At 35.8% G+C, this 17,176-nt stretch overlaps 1 protein-coding gene across 2 annotated transcripts in view; it reads right to left on the bottom strand.

The window, feature by feature from the left end:
- ALCAM (activated leukocyte cell adhesion molecule) overlaps window positions 1-17,176 on the bottom strand; it is a 213,869-nt gene that overhangs the window by 17,442 nt on the left and 179,251 nt on the right. The window contains exons 8-14 of one of the 2 annotated variants that reach the window (XM_053903311.1): window positions 16,094-16,226; window positions 12,200-12,312; window positions 9,830-9,965; window positions 9,585-9,722; window positions 6,793-6,921; window positions 4,918-4,956; window positions 4,508-4,625 (exon numbers count right to left, since the gene is read on the bottom strand). In XM_053903311.1, coding sequence (XP_053759286.1) covers window positions 4,508-4,625; window positions 4,918-4,956; window positions 6,793-6,921; window positions 9,585-9,722; window positions 9,830-9,965; window positions 12,200-12,312; window positions 16,094-16,226 — 806 coding nt within the window. The remainder of the gene's footprint in view (window positions 1-4,507; window positions 4,626-4,917; window positions 4,957-6,792; window positions 6,922-9,584; window positions 9,723-9,829; window positions 9,966-12,199; window positions 12,313-16,093; window positions 16,227-17,176) is intronic. The other variant, XM_053903312.1, reaches the window with a different exon arrangement.

Raw genomic sequence — 17,176 nt, 5'->3', positions numbered from 1 at the left:
TAGTAGGTGCTTATATAGCAATAAATGAGGAAAGTCATTAAAAATGTGCTATAAATGGTCCTCCAGCACTATCTTCTCAATTTATTCAGTAGGGGGTCAGTTTTCCCTCGTGGGAACATGCATTTGATTTTAGAGTATTGATTGGAAAGAGAATTCAGTTAAAATCAAGTTTCTTACAAGATCTTGTTCTACACATCAAGAGATACTAATGAGAAACATTTTAGAAAGGCTTAATAGCATGGTTAAGAAACAAATAATATTGTTTCTTAAAATTTCAGGGTTTTAGGCAAGTCTTCTTTAGTCTTTTTGCCAATTTAAGACTGTCTCTGTTTTTTTTTTTTTTTTTTCTGAGGCAGTAGTGGAATAATATAGCATTACACAAGGCAGAACTGACAAGATATTTGTGATTTTTAGACTTACAGCTTGTCTACATATTACAGAAAAACTTCATGAAAATAGTCATGAGTTCCACAGTTGCAAAAGATAAATCGCTTGTTAAGTTTCCAAGATTCACACAACGTGTATTTTGAGATTACAAATGTCTGGTTAATGCTTACTCGCAGTTTAGTGATAAGAAGTATGGTGGTCAGGGGTCTCTTAAATGCAACCAACCTGGAAATTATGGTTTTAATAAATGCCTGAATAAGTTAGTGGTTACATTATGCTGCCTTTCTATTTTTCCTTTATCTTTGGCTTTTAATTTTTCATTAGTTATTGTACTCCAAGATATGCAAGAGAGGATTTGGAACTCAAAGAGTAACATTTAACTTTGAGGAGCTAAAAACAATGTTCAGAGGACAGAATTAAGAGAAATGGAGAAAATAATAAAATATAATAATTTGTTAATGTTTATTTATTATTTTTGAGAGAATGCAAGTGGAGGAGAGGCAGTGAGAGAGGGGAAGAGAGGATCCAAAGTAGGCTCCATGCTGACAGCGGGCTTGAACTCATGAACTGTGAGATCATGACTGAGCTGAAATCATATGTTCAACCGAGCCACCCAGGCACCCCAATAAAAAATAATAATTGAATAGCCTCTATTTCTTTAATATTCTCCTATCTGTTAGACAGCTAGAAATGAAGTTAGTCAATTAATGCTTTTTGCGTAGTACTATGAATTAATTCTCTATATACATGGGAAATGACCAGTCATCCATTTTCATTATTAAAAAACATCCAACTTAAGGAAAATAACTTGTAATGAGAAATCATATGATTTAAATCAGCAGAGGAATCACCGTGAGTCCTTACTCTACAATGAATATACCAGATCACAATGTCAAGCATGACTGCTAAGCATTTCTTGTTGCAATTCTTCATATTTGAAATAGATACGAATATATGCAGCTCATACTAATGGAATGGGGAATGCATGTTAGCTAAGTGGCCACTAGGCATGTTAACAAATGTACTCTTAAGTTCTACTTGGGCATGAAAGATTGCTTCTCTCCTCTTTCTCCACTGACTTTTAAAATTGCCAATGCAAAGAACTTCTAAATGCCGCTTAAACCTTCCTGCTCTGGGAAATGTGTAACTGAGACTTTTAAATAAGATGTCTAACTTGTAATCTTTGTTCAAAGTGTTTGCCATAATGGTGACTTGCAACATTATTGATGGTATTATTTTTCAAAATGGTAAACATAGGGTTATATATCTGGGGAAAAGCTCTGGACTATATGTTTATTAAAAATCTCTCAGACCCATGTAAAATGGTGATGAATTAGCTGATGACAGCAATGAAACCCTTGTAGTGATTTGTAAAGTCGAAATTATTATATAGAAAAGAAGAAAGAAAGAGAGTATAGTACAGCCCAAAATGATGTAGCAATTCTTAACTTGAAAGCTCTTATTATGAATGTGCAATTTACTCTGGACACAAGGATTAACAATGACTCATGTTGCAAAAATGCTGGCTTATCTCAGAGGGCACTAGCAAGGAATAAGTAATCAGGAATGCAAAATACTTAGCAAATCTGAATAGTTCCACAATTCTTCATAAAAATGCTCTGATGCTTGGGATGAGAATTGCAATTTATTACTTTGATTACCAATAATAATAACTCTGGCAAAGTTGATGTACTTTTCAATTAAATAACAGTTATTTAGACAAATGTTCAAGTCAGATGGTAAAATCTGCTCTTAATTTAATGAGGCACTTTAAAGGAAATTCATGAAGTCTTAACCCTTAACCTAAAGACACTATGAGGCCAAGTGTCCAGAATTTATTTATCCATGATTTTAATTTTCGGTCACCATGATAATAGCCAATGAAGTAACAATAAAAAAAAATCCTACACACATAATTTTTTTATTCATGGAAAAATAAATGGGGTCTAATGAGATCCTGGCAATTAGAATAGGATGATTAAAAACATTGGGGGAGCTCCAAAAATTCAGCATTTATTTTGTCATAATGTAGAGAACTGCCGTTTATTTTTCAGCTCAGTTCCAGGATACAGAGAAATTTCATTTTTATTCTTTTAAGAAATAAAATTACATTGGAATGCATCAGAAATCTGAAGTAAATAAAAGGGAAATACTCCAGAGTCCAAGCTGTTAGGTTTGTGAATACTTTATAGTGAATTATAAAGGGAGAATAGGATTTTGACCATCAAGAAACCTCTACAGATAGAAGAATTTTTTATTAGATATTGTCTCTGAGCAACAGTTTGCGTTTCCTTTCATGCACAGGGAACAGGCCATCTTCTAAATTTTCCATAGAAACCACAGGCACAAACCCACATAAAGTGTTGGCAGGTAAAATGTACACTGACAAAAAGAATACATTTGTTACCAAGTGATAGTGGGACTGCTCAAGATTGAGGAGTGAGGTGCCAAGATCAAAAGGGACTGTGCCCCTACGTGAGAGTGAACGAGTACAACTATAACACATACCAGGAACATACATGATGAAAACAAACCAAAAAACCAAAACCAAACCAAACAAAAACAAAAACAAAAACAAATCCCAAACCATGGAAAAAGTAAGGCATGGTGATAGACAATAACACCTAGTAATTAAGCACAAAGATGCTAAAACAGCTCTGTCTTAAACCAAATACAATTCCAGCCCTTACAAACTGTAACCTTAAGCAAGTAATTTAAAACTATTCTCTGCCTTAATTCTTTCAAATGTGAAATACGAATAATAATAGTATTTGCTTCAGAGATGAGCTGCAGGATCAAAACAGAACTCAATACAGGCTTATATTATGTGACTTTAAAGATTTCTAAGCTATTGCCTCTCTTTGATGGCAGCTCCATTGGAATATTGCTTCACCGAAATTGCTTTCTTTACAAGGTAACATCATGGGTCTTAGTTAAGTCTGCTTTTTCTTTTCATTTTCTTTTAAGTTAACTTACCTGAGTTGTTGAAAGGGGTTATATCAGACATCAAGAAAATAGAAAACTAAGTCCGAAGCTGCCACTAGCTATACACACCCCCCTTGCAAAAATCAATTTCCTCATGTATGAAACCAACGGTATGCGACAGAATCACTAATGAAACTAAAAACGCAAAACTCTAGAACCCCATCTCTGCCCTTCCACATCTGAATCTGGGGCCAAGGCTGGGGTGATGAGGGGTATTAGGCGTGTGTGTATGTGAAGAATCTTCATTGGTTAATCGGATTTGCATTATAAACCACTATTAGATCATTTGTAAAGTTGGTTCTAACTGGATTATTTTATGAGTAATAATTTTTAACCTAAATAATTTTTTAAGTAGTCTTGGTACTTTAATTTTCTTTTTAAATTACAGACAAAAAAAAAAAATGATGATTTTTTTTTTTCCTGAGTTAGATCCTTTTATGGACCTAAGTGACTTAACTAGAATAGGGGAGAAGTGACAAGATAATACTATCTCACCAGCAGTTTCACTGCTGGCCAGAACTGTCACTGCAGACACCTGGCCATTCCCACAGGATGTACTAACCATTTTTTAAAATGTTCATTTATTTATTTTTGAGAGAGAGAAAGGGAGGGAGGGAGAACAAGCAGGAGATGGCCAGAGAGAGAGAGGGAGACACAGAATCTGAAGCAGGCTCCAGGCTCTGAGCTGTCAGTGCAGAGCCCAATGAGGGGCTTGAACCCATGAACCATGAGATCATGACCTGAGCCTAAGTTGGACGCTTAACCGACTAAGACACCCAGTACCCCTGTACTAACCATTTTTAATTCCTCTCTACCAACCTCAGCCAAATGGCTTAGAATGGCCGACTTTTTTAGCAGCATGTGCTTTTTAATACCCACCGCCCCTGCCCCCCACACACACCAGCACTGAATTTAGACGATTGACTGAGAAAAATAAGGGGACACCTGTGAAATCACACCCCAAGCGAATTCCCCGATGCTGACAAAGCAGTCACTGTGAGCTGAAAGCAAAACACCATCAGCCTGATTTGGGGTACATGCCTTTCCTGTTACAGAAATTGTACACCCAGCTGACGTTAGCATCATTGACACACTGCATTTTCTCCCCAGGGACGTTAGTTTTTCCATAACTTACTTTGATTTCTTCATATACAGCCAGTAGACAACGCCAGCAACCAGGGCAGCGAGGAGGAGACCAACTACGATTCCCACAATTAGTTTTGCCTGGTCATTCACCTTTTCTCTGTTTTCATCTACAACAGAGAAGAAAAGTCCATGCAATTACAGACACCGCCAAGGATTTCTGAAAAGAAGTCAATCTGGCTATTATTTCTTATTAAGAATAATTAAGGCTTACTACTACTATGAGTAACATGCAAACTTGTGCTTTTAAAAGATAAAAGTTTTAGCATTCTTGCTATCTGGTCTCATTTGCTATTTTAATTCAAGTCAAAATTGTGGCAGCTAAGAAATTACTTATACAATGACACTTCATAAATCTTGAGCTGATAGTCAAGGAAGAAGAGTCGGCAGCATAGTACCTACCACTTATCTCGTCTGCCTCATCGTGCTCTGGAATACTTACTGAAATGAAAAATGTTAATATGAAATTAAAAACAAAATTTGTTGATATATGAAAGTCACCTTTACCATTATAGTATGATGTAATAATACTCAAAGATAAAATATCTATTCTACAGCTAAGGGTAGAAAAAAATTTACATTTAATAGAGCGTGAACTTCCCTACAAAGAAATTAATCTTGTTTTAAGGAGAGTCGTTAAAACTGCGAAGGTATTAATCTACCATAGAAAATTTCACAACTGACAAGCTTTAGTGTTAATCTGAAATCCGTATTAATTTCTCCACTATTTACCACCTTTTAATAGGGCTTTTTTTTCCTTAAGAGAAACAAGTTGCCATATATCACAATGCAGTGTTTCTCAACTTTTCCTGCCTCGGTGGAGAATTCATTTTTATCCTCTAGTGTCAGGGACTTGTCATTAGCTATGTTCTCACAGTGGTGGGGGCAGAGGTTAAAACTAGGGATGTTTCAGAGACAAAGAGGTATCCCATGTGATGTTTGCAGAAGCCCTCCAAATGACTCTGATAGCACCATGCTCCTGGCCCATTTTAAGAATTGCTGATGTGCTGGATTATCATCTAATATTAAACTACTTAAATATTCTTCTATGTGCATGGGCCTGCATCAGAACCTCCAGTGACATTTGTTAAAATGCAGATTCCCAGACCGTCCTCATATATACTATATTGGAATTTTAGGAGGTGCTCAGTGAAATTGAAAACAACTGTATTAAATGTTCATCAAGCCACTGCAAGGTCTAGAAACTGCTATTCAATGGGTTGGAATAAAAGAGAAACTTGTGTTCAGGAAGAAAGGATAAGTTCTTTTTGTAGGTTGGACAAATCAATACTTGCTAAATTGAATTTTGAGAAGTCAATGCACCTATTTTAGAGTTAAATTTGTTTGGTTCTTTTGTCCTGTCAATCCATCAGGCTTTTTTATATTTCCGTCATATTCTGTTAAGGCCCATTATCTCTACACAATTATTTTTTCCTAGCTCCAGCTAATTCCTAGTCAGTATATCCCTATCCTGGCTCATGTCACATACAGGATTCCAACTGAGTGAAAAATAAAGGTCTGGAAGGTCAGTTAGCATCCTGTCCAGAACCAAGCCTCATTCCAGGCTGGTCCTGACTTAATGTTGACTGGTGATAGAAACAACGACAAAATTGAAGATGATAGATAATTTCAAATTAAGTGAAAATTGTTTTCAGAAGAAGTTGCTCAACATGTCAGATTTTTTCACTTTTCTAAGATAATTGCATTGATCTAATTTGTAGTCATGACTCAAATATCATCTTCAAAAGCATCAACTTTGGAAGCTGGATTTCATAAATTCAAGTATCGGTTTTCTATCAGTTTGCTAAATGACTAAGCATGTGGCATTCCTATTCAAAATAAAGGTGGGATAAATACCTCAAAGAATTGGAATGCAAAGTAATAGATTAAAGGGAATTAAAATTTTACCAAAATTAAAACTGTTAAAAGGTGTTTTCAGATAGTCTTTGAATTATCTCTATTCGGAACACAAAACACGGATTAAAAAAGAACAACTCAGTTCTTATCCTCTGTTGCTCTTGGGAAGTATACCTGGACAAGATAAGGTCTCTGGACTGATAAAACATGAAATGATTTAACTGTCAAGACAAGGATAGTACAAGGATGGACACCGGGAAAAGAAAAAAGAAAAGAGCCTATGATGATGACACCAAATGCAAAATAAATAAATAAAACTTACCATAATGCAGTACAGGAAGATGGAATTGAAGATTTTAAACTAATGAAGAATAACTTCAAATTTTCTTACTTTTTTAATGCCATAAATGAAATACTCACTAGCAGAGACATTCAAGGAGTTTACTGTTCTCTCCAGCTGGTTTTCTGCTGTGCAAGTTAATGTAACATTCTCTTCGGGGGAAATGATAATTTTACTATAATACCTGCCATTTATATAAGGAGATTCCTCTGTCTGGAAAAGAAGAAGGAAGATGAACTTAGAAGTATAAAGGGATTAAACACATGGAAAAGAGTAATACTGAGTGAACCAGGAGAGGTGCTTTGTAGTGCTATCTGGTGTTCAAGGATATGTATAAGGTCAACGATAAAAGGCCAATTCAGGTTTCTATCTACAGCAGGGAAGGAAAGATTAGTGGATCCAAAATCAAATTTCTGTTTATTCTTCTATTCTGTTTATTCTTTTATTGTAATTATTAAATTAATTAAACTCTTTCTGTTTTTTCGAGATTCTCAGGCTAGTTAGTACTTTGGCGTGATAGTACTTGTCTCAAAATGATTAATCAGCAATGATCTAATCACTGGTTTTCTCTTAATACATTTAAGAATTTAATTTTTATTTGTAAATTATGTCATTGTTTTTAACTTCAGGGGTTAATTCCTTTATCTTCAACATTATATCTAAGTACTTACATATGTATGATTTGCTCATGGGAAAATCAAACTATTTTTTCTTGTTTCCTGAGCTAAATACAGAATGGGTTCTTTTTCAGTGACTGGTAAGTTCATTTGTTTTTTGTGAGGCGTTAATGAGGACAAGCATTGCAATTCAATTCCTCCAAAAATAAGAGATAATTCACTTTATTTGTATTTTTTATTTTTTTAAGCAATCTCTACACCCAGCATGGGGCTTGAATTTACAAACCTGAGATCAAAAGTCGTGTGCACCACTGACTGAGCCACCCAGTTGCTCCGAGACAATTTACTTTAATCTCTTTCCCAGGACTTGGCTCCAAGGGCCAACTGGATTAAAGCAAATATGTACTTGGACTCTTTTCTGAGTTGTGTTATGCCACCATGTCCTACATTGTTCTTTGCTTCCTCCAACTATACTGTAAGAGCCTTGAGGTCATAGGATAGTCTCTTGCTTAGGGAGATTATCTAGTCCCTGGGACAGGAGTGGTTAGAGGCATCAGTAGTTATAAAATAATAGATTCACCACGTGACTGAGCAGGGAACAAATAAAAGATTATGGATGGATCAGCACAAATCCAGAACAAGAAAAATAACATATCACCTAGTGGGCCAGAATCAATCCTTCTCCTTGACAATGAAGAATGGCATTGTTATTTTTATCCTTATAGTAAGTTCACATGCTACTTTTCCACTTCCCACTAGTATTTCTCACATGACTTTCTCACTGAGTCTTTGCTTTTGTTTTATCTCTGTAAAATGTATTTATTCATTTCAAGGGTGGCCTTTTAAATCTTTCTATCTGTTCATCAAATATCTGTTGTGTGCTTATTTTTCTATTTTCCAGTATATAAAGGTGTTTTTTTTTTTTTTGCTATAATTATCACTGAATTGAACTAGAAACAAAAATAATAGAACAGAAAACAGTCATTTTTGATGCTAAAAAAAACATAGATCTGTACGCTGTCAGCAATTCTGGTGTTTCTTGTTTCTTTTTCTGAAATAAAAAAACTGAATTTCCTTAGAGTCAAAGTGTCTAGAGACATTTTGCCTTCCTCATGTATGCTGCCTTGTGTGTCCCCATCACACCCAATCAAATCAGGAGTCATTTGCTTCAAGTATGTCCACTCCTTTGGGGACCTTCCATACTTGGAGTTATGCAAATACATATGCATCACTCACAGGTAAAAGAGCCAAAATTCACCTTGCTCTGCAAAATTATGTTGTATAAGCTGGACCAGCAGCCCAACTTCCATGGCAGAGAAAGAGTGGAAATTTTAACTTAAAACTAAATGCAACTCTGCTTTATGAATGCCTTCTCGGATTTCAATTGTGTCCAAAGCTGGGAAGAAGGCAGCACAGAAGATTCAGATAATCAAATGGCACTGCTGGGTGTTCCTAAAGAGTCTTTAACTGACTCCACTAAGAACAGGGCCATGAAAACTACCGTAGAGAAAATGGAATGAACAAATATGTCAGTAACCCAAGCAGACTAGCAATTTAATGGGATGACAGTACTGAACCCCTAGTGACAGGTCAGATTCTATTATTATTATTATTTCTGTCAAACAGAAAATTATTGGTAGTGTCCATAAGTTATTAGCCCTTTGCTATTATTAAAATGTCCTGACAAAGGTACAAATATTAAAGTTTGCTTTATGTCTACTTTTGTTCAGAAGGAAACATCCTAGAGAGACACTATCTATTTAGCCAGCCTTATTCTGGCCCTAGCCTTGGCATACACAAATTAGACCATATGTTTACAAATGGTGACTGTGTTCTTCACCACCCCTCAGGGCCCAGTTTTAAGAAGAAATATCCCTTAACGTGCATAAGTAAGCAAAGTAATGGAGGCCACTTATACTCAGATGTGTAAGTTTATGATGCAGAAAAGTGTATACCTTAATGTTTTAATCACCCAAGTTTCAGAAATTAATGACCATGGAACAGCACTCAGTTTACATTCTTTTAAAAACAGATACTGACCACAACATAATGATTCTTCCCTTCTCCATGGCCCTGGGATTTAAAATTTCTCTTTGAGGCATGTTCTTTCCTTCGGAAAAATTAGGAAGTTAGCAAAAGCTTCCTCTGAGAATATACTGCAAATTTCATGTTGCTAACAAGCTAGCCTACAGTTTAGGTACTTCAGTAAAACCCCACATCATACCAAGTACAGCACATAACAAGAAGACAAATACTTGCTTGGTTTATGACGCTTCCACTGCCAGTAATTGTCCACTGTATAGCTGGCTTCGGAAAACCTTCCACATGGCAGATTATTGTTTTAGACAGTCCACTGGGATCAGTTTTCTTTGTCATTTTGATTTGAGGTTTTCCTGCAATATCATTACAATTAAAGTAAGATGTTGAACAGAGCTCTTAAGAGAAACTAGATACCAAATTCTCAAAGAAAATTTTGAATTGGTGTGCCAGTATTTATTACCTTCTACGATCAGTGTCAACGACTCTCTTTTCTTTAGGCCTTCCACCTCCTGCAGAGCAGTTTCACAGACATAGTTTCCAGCGTCCTGATAATGGAGACTAGAAAATGATGGGCTAGATCGAAGCCTGATGTTATCCTGATTAAATAAGAAGTTAATTACTTCATATGGTCCACATGTATTTATTAGATAATCATGGAGCCTAAAATTATTCTTCTGGGTCTAAAGAAAAGGCAAGTTCCTTTTTCTTAACTTCAGATGCTTTCAAAAATAGATTTCCCTTTTCCTTTGTAGTTTTACAGATTAAGTTTTATTTCACTGTCTTATTTACTGAATTTATAATTTGGAACAAATTCATACACTTCTAAGACTCAGTTTCCTTATTATTGAAGTAGGATAATAATCTTACCATACTGAATTGTGAGGACTTAATTATATAAGTAATAAGAACTTTCAGGAAAGTTCCCAATTAATAACAGCTACCCCTTGTAGTAAATGTAGATGAACTAGTATTGAAAGACCCTGGAGACCCACACTATGTTATCAATGATAGGCATAAATGCTAGAAATGTCATTTTCTCAAGACATGGGATGCATTGCAGTGCCATGACAATCATGACAAAATGCTTTTTAAAGAAACCATTAATAACAGCTTACTATCCTAATTTCTATGAACAAATGAAATAGCATTTAAAAAATCACTTGATATACAGAAAACAATTCTATTATTACCAGTAATAGAAATTCTCTTAAGCAGAAAACTAAACACAATCTTAAAATCATGTGGTCTTTCCCCACTGTGAATTTTTCTCCACTCCTCATCAACTAATCAATGGCCAGGTAATCTTGATCAGCCCTATTGACATTAGGCATTCAGTTAACAACAGTGACTGCATCTGCAGATGTAGAAACTGGTTTAGCCAAGTAAATTTAGTTTCTCTAGTCCTGTAGTAAAACAAACTATGAGTGCTCATATGATTGCTGAGTAGTCTAGTTGCCTAGAATTTGTCTAGTCCTTTGACCATCAACGACTACAAATACATCCTATTAAATATGCAGTCTACAGAGTGACATTTTAATTATCTGAATGAGCACAAGAAGAGTGAGGAGGCTAAAAGAAAATAAAATACAAAGGTGAGCTTTACAAGAAAAAAACAAGTCACAGGGGATCTAGTGTTAAAAGAGATCAAAAAGCAATACAAGGGGTGCCTGGGTGGCTCAGTTGGTTAAGCACCCGACTTTGGCTCAGGTCACAATCTCATGGTTTGTGGATTCGAGTCCCGTGTCAGGCTCTATGCTGACAGCTCAGAGCCTGGAGCCTGCTTCGGATACTGTGTGTCCCCCTCTCTCTGCCCCTCCCCTGTTCATTCTCTGTCTCTCTCTGTCTCTCAATAATAAATAAATGTTTAAAAAATTTAAAAAAATCGATACAAAATAATGTATATTTTCAGCAAGGAGAAATTCTAACAATATATTTTTTTATAAAGACAATTCTTGTCAACTCCTATGTGAAATGGTTTGTATGTGTTTGTCAACACATGCACTGGATGTTTAGATATACTAGCCAATGATTTCCTGGTGGGATTATAGTTACCATCTTTCCCTCTGGTGATAACCTTGTCTCAAGTTACCAATTACCAATCCTACTATGACACTCTAAAAAGAACAGTGATTAGGTTCCCAGTAATTGCTTACATTTCAGACAATTACAAGAATATAAGCACTCACTCAGGAAATACTGACCAAGTTCCACTGTGATCTACTATGGCCCAGGGATGAAAAGAGATCCCTACCTTCAAGGAGCTACTAATTCAATGAACTCACATTCAGACACTTAAGATCAGTTTCAGCAGAGAAGCTGAACATTGGGTGATCAGAAGCACAGCATTTACTGTACCCAGTGAGGCCTGAATTGGAATCTAACTCTGTCACTTGAGACCTTTCTGATTTCTCTCACACCAGCTTCTTTATGAATAACATGAGGATATAATAAATGTCTGCATATTTCATAGGGGTCTTGTGAGAATAATGTGGCTTAAAACACACTGAAAATTGTTAAGCTCTACAGCATGTAACTGCATACATGTGTGTGTCTGTGAGCATGTGTGTATGTGTAGAATTAGTAGATACACACAAATCAATGTCCCAAGGTAAAGTTCAGACAACCAATTATGGATGCCATAGTGTTGTTGAGTACCTCTAAAATTTGATTATGACATCATTATATTATTATAATGTAGAGAAAGAGCATGAGTGTGGGCGTATAAACATATTACCCATGGATATACATATTTAGATGTCATATAAAATGCAAAAGAAGCCAAAAAGGAGTCAGTCCAAACAGTGTAACAGTACCAAGGAATCATACTTACTTTCATCCATACCACAGTTGCATTCCTACTAGCAGATATCGTGCATGACACAGGCAAGGCATCACCAATCTGCTTGGTCACTTCCCCACTTGGGTTTAAGGACAAATCCAAATCTGTGAAGCAAAAAATCTGCTTGAAATGCAAACTCCAGGAAAGGAAGATATTCAAAATATTTTTGAGAAGAAAAGATGAAAGAAAAAAAGTCCTTCTAACTGTAGTCAAAATTCAGAACTGATTTATGTGACCAAAATAACTGAACTGTAGCATAATAAGTCCAGTATTTCAAGCCAGCTTTGAGACCAGTTTGGACATGTGAATGGTCAATCTACTTGATTATGCATTTATTTGGAGTTAACATGACTGATGTTTTGACTGCATATAAGTATTCCCCTGGGGTCTATTACCTTAAGAAAAATATTTCTTAAATCACTTCTGGAAGAAACGAAAGATGATGACTAGGTAAATATTATAAAAAGAGTTGATAAGCCATGCCAGGAGAAAATCAAGTATATTTAGACAGCAGGTGATAATGTGAAAAACCATGAGGTAGTCTGTTTCTTCAGAGGGAATTGACTATAGTAGATTTTTAAAAAACGCTATTCCATTTCTCAGGCAGTTGAAATTTTAAATAAGATCAGTTGTTAGGTACATTCTTGGCAGGTATCATTTTTAAAATACAGTATAAAAACATCTAAGTAGGCATAATCTTTCAGATGGAAAGTAATTTCTATAAAATCTTACTATCACAGTATGATCTGTATGAGGAAAATTTAATTCAATAGAACAAACATTTATTGTGCAGCTACTATGTTTCAAGCTCTGACAGGAGATACAGAAATGAATAGAAGCTTACAATTTACAATTTTTGAGGTAGAAGTAATACGCACTCAACTATGTGACTCTAATACAGCAGCAGCTCAATGAATATTTGTTGAAAAACTAAAGGAAGGGCTACAAATGGAGGTACAAGCAAAGACTTATAGGAGTGTAGAGAACAGAGCCAAACTGGGTTTCAAACCACTGATAAAGGCCTTGTATAGGAGGCAGTGTCTGCTTGTGGTCCCTGACTGTTGAGAAGGGCTTTGATAAATGGAGAAACAGGGAAACTCCTACCACATAAACAAAGGCAAAGAGCTGAGGGTGTATGGCAGCTTTAATAGTGGTGAGTAATCTACTATGAATGATTATAACACATGAAAGATAAACCTATATAATTAGTAGAAGCCAGACCCTAAAGGACTGTGCTTACCTTGCTAAGAGTTGAGACTTTATTCTATGGCAGTGGGGATTTCCTATTGCACCCTGTGCTTTTCCTTGGTTTTACACATGTTATAACTTAAGTTCATTGATTGTAACATCCTTTTTAATACTTGTTTTTCCTGTTAGGGTGTAAGAACTATTGGGGTGCCTCAGTGGGTTAAGTGTCCAACTCTGGATTTTGGCTCAGGTCGTGATCTGTGGTTCATAGGATCGAGCACTGTGTCAAGCTCCGCGCTGACAGCATGGAGCCTGCTTGGGATTCTCTCTCTTTCCCTCTCTCTCAAAATAAATAAACTTTAAAGAGATAAAAAATACATAAAGATTGTAAGAACTGTGAAGGTAGGAGCCATTCCTTGAGTTGTTACTGAGTATCCACAATGTCTGCTACATGGTAGGCTCTGAAACACAATTACTGAATGAAAGAAAGAAGCATGCTTTCGCCGTTTCTCATTAATATTAAAATATGCATTGTCACAGAGAAAAGTGGAGTTTCCTCAGAAAGTTTGAGTCAATTACACTTAGATGAACATCCTATTCAGGGAGAGTTAGAAGCTTTTACTGGTCGGACAGTTAACTTGCCGGTGAGGAGGTAAGAGAAGTGATTTTAAAGGATGATGATGGACTTTGGAAGTTCTGATGAGGACTATATCTGTGCATGAATCGGCAGAGGAATAGTAGATGTTTCATCAGCAACTATGGATCTGTGGGCGGGAAGCCCTGACGACCTTCTGCAAACATGTGCAAGCGTGGCTTGCTGCCTCTCTATCCATACTCCCTTTAGTCATCTATGCAAAGGAGACAAATCTTGTTTTCAGACAACAAACAACAATCAAGGATAAATGGACCAAAAAATAGGATTTTTATGTTTTCATTTCATGTAATTCAGAGTAAAATCTTGTTTTATTTGTAGTTAAAGAGAAATACAGTCCTTAAAGCCCAATGTGATAGTCGACCTTTCAAAACCGAAAATCATTTCAATCCAATTAAGTGCAGTGAAATCCAATTAAGTTGTTACATACTTTTGTTTATTTTATTTTTTTCTTTATCACAGTTGATCATTGAGCTACAATGTGGCTGCACCCAAGTCTCTTGCCTTATCACTCTGTTATCTATCCATCCCTGCTGATCTACAAGTAACACAAATAAGGGCTCTTTCCTTTTAGGGTCTCTTAAATTTAAGCTTACTGTACCATCTCCAAGCACTGGATTATTGGTATTGGCCCACAGATCTCATGGACAATGATATCAGGGAGTTATTTTATAGGCAGTTCTATCTGCTGGTTATGTTCTCTCACTTCATTTCTTTTGGGGGATGGGTAGTCATGGAACAGGCTGGATAAATGGTCCCAGGACTGACTGGTCCCCAGAGAAAAAGTAGCATTGTTGTTATCCTAAGGTCACTGCTTTCTTTCTAACCAGCTTCTGATGGCAAACACACTCAGATCTATACAACATGAACATGGAACAAACAGAGAAATGGCCTGGTGGTGAACATTTCTTAACAGTTTGCTGTTTTTCTAGGGTTCCCCAGGGTGTTCTCCCAACATCAGACACTCAAAGCAACCATCTGGTTACTCTCTTCCCCAGTGTATAGTTTTGTATCTCCCTCAAAGTCTTAGCTTCCATTCTATGTTTTCCAAGCATTATAGGCAGAAAGAAAGACTTACAATCATTACCTCAGAACAATTTCAAAAGTCTCTTTTGGTTTTGAAACAACAAAACCCCTCATACTCAATGGGATTATAGCAGATCATGTCTAGAGAAACTTTCTTGCAATGGATCATGTCTTGAGGTGCTACTGGGTACAAAGGACTTACTAGAAAAGTTTGGCCTATACCTCCAAGCAAGACTGACATTTGCCTAAAGCATTCTGTAAATTGTAGTGTCACTGGGGAACGGTTCAAATTAGTTCCCCAATTCCATAATGCGTCAGGTACATCAAGAATATAGACTGTCAGCAGTTTCAAAGTAAAGGACTTAAGGTGCTTTTTTGTGTGTATATTTTTTCCTATCACACTAGAGTAAATATAACTATTGGAGTATATGGAGATCAAAAGCAGGTTAACAGTTAATGAATAGGTATGTTTAGGGTGATTTTGAAGAGGTTCTATTTCCAGAAATTTTCTATCCTTCTATACACACAATAAATGGCTTTTAGTGGTCTCTACCTCTGCTGCTTCCAAAAGTTGAGTCTATAGTAACTTTATGTTGCTTGGGTTTGGGCACTAATGATATTCTGCAATAAAAAATTTAAAATATATTTAATCTATACTTTTTTTCTGGGCTAAGTGCAAACACTGTGAACTTTGAGAACATCTAAGTATTTTCTTAAAATATAAAACGGGTAATTTCTTTAAGATCCCCATGAATATTTTGTTAATAGCACAAATAGAAGAGATTTAGAAAGGAGATGGAAGTTTTCCACTGCCAAAAGTTGCACTTGTTAGATCCACTCCAGATTTCAATAATGCAGTGGAAATCTGGACCAAAGCTGAGTTTGCTTTGATGTACTTAATAAGCCTATTGAAAGCACACATCATTTGAGAAAAATATAGTTGCAATTTACTTGAAAAGATGGCTAGACTATTAGAGGCCTTTAAAGTGAAGTTGGTAATGAAGAATAAGGTGACTTACAGTGAACTGTGATGGCTGTTGAAGCAATCATGCTTCTTTTGTCTATCAGGGAGCATTTGTAGTCTCCTGTTGCATTGCGCCTCACATCTGTCAACGTGTAAGTATTTGAGCTTCTTATTCCTTCAGGCTGTCCCTTTTGATAGAGGTAAAATGTCAGATGATTACACTTGGTAGCTACAATGAGATGAGTTGTATTTCATGATGAAAATGGCATTTTCTTATGTAAGAAAAAAAGGAATGTGTTTCTATGATTGGACAAATGAGAGTAGAGTTTGTGTTATCTGATTTCTGGAAAAATAACTGAGATTTGGGTTCTAAGGAAATTGAGGAGCTCACATACATGGTATGGATGACATCTATTCCATTGATAGCATGGCTCGGATTTGAGGGTTAAGGCGTTTTTTTTTTTTTAATTCTAAAACTTCATTTTATATTTATGCCTTGACTAATTCAACAAAAATATTTGAGGCAGCTTAAAAGAAAACATACCACATATCCAAATAAAAAGGAGAGAAAAATAAGAAAGGAAGGAATAAAGGAAGGGAAGAAGAGGGGGGAGGGATGAAGGGAATGGGGAGAAAAAGAGAAAGATAGAGGAAAACAATTTTTTTAAAAAGTGAAGAAAAGAAAAGAATTAATAAACTAAGAATAGAAAGAATATAGATGAACTAAGAGCACATAGTAACAACAACAACAACAAAAAACCCATAATCATTAGATATTATTGCCAAAAACCAAGACACAAATTTGTCAAATCTGTCAAATTTGGCTATTAGGATAGCCAAAGTAGAAACATAATTAGTTTTAGAAGTCCATTTGCATATGAAACAAAAGCAATATGTCAATTTATTAGGAGAAACAAAGTTTTCTGCCAATATTTAAGTCTAAAAGAAATCAGTTATGTTAGTCTTCTGAGTAATGGAGTAGATGATATTCTTAAACATTACTGAGAAACGTAGTAGGTGACATTTGTAAACATATCCCTTCAATAAATGCAATATAAAGTTGTATATGGCTTCTCTCAGTGGAAGGTTATGTCATACCCAAACCTGGGAAGAGCTCTGGGAGAACTAACTAGTATCT

This window comes from Panthera pardus, unplaced genomic scaffold (assembly GCF_024362965.1).
Source record: "Panthera pardus isolate Hobbes unplaced genomic scaffold, ASM2436296v1 HiC_scaffold_16, whole genome shotgun sequence".
Classification (NCBI taxonomy): domain Eukaryota; kingdom Metazoa; phylum Chordata; class Mammalia; order Carnivora; family Felidae; genus Panthera; species Panthera pardus.
The sequence above is the reverse complement of the archived record's forward strand: the minus strand, read 5'-3'. Positions and strand labels throughout refer to the sequence as shown.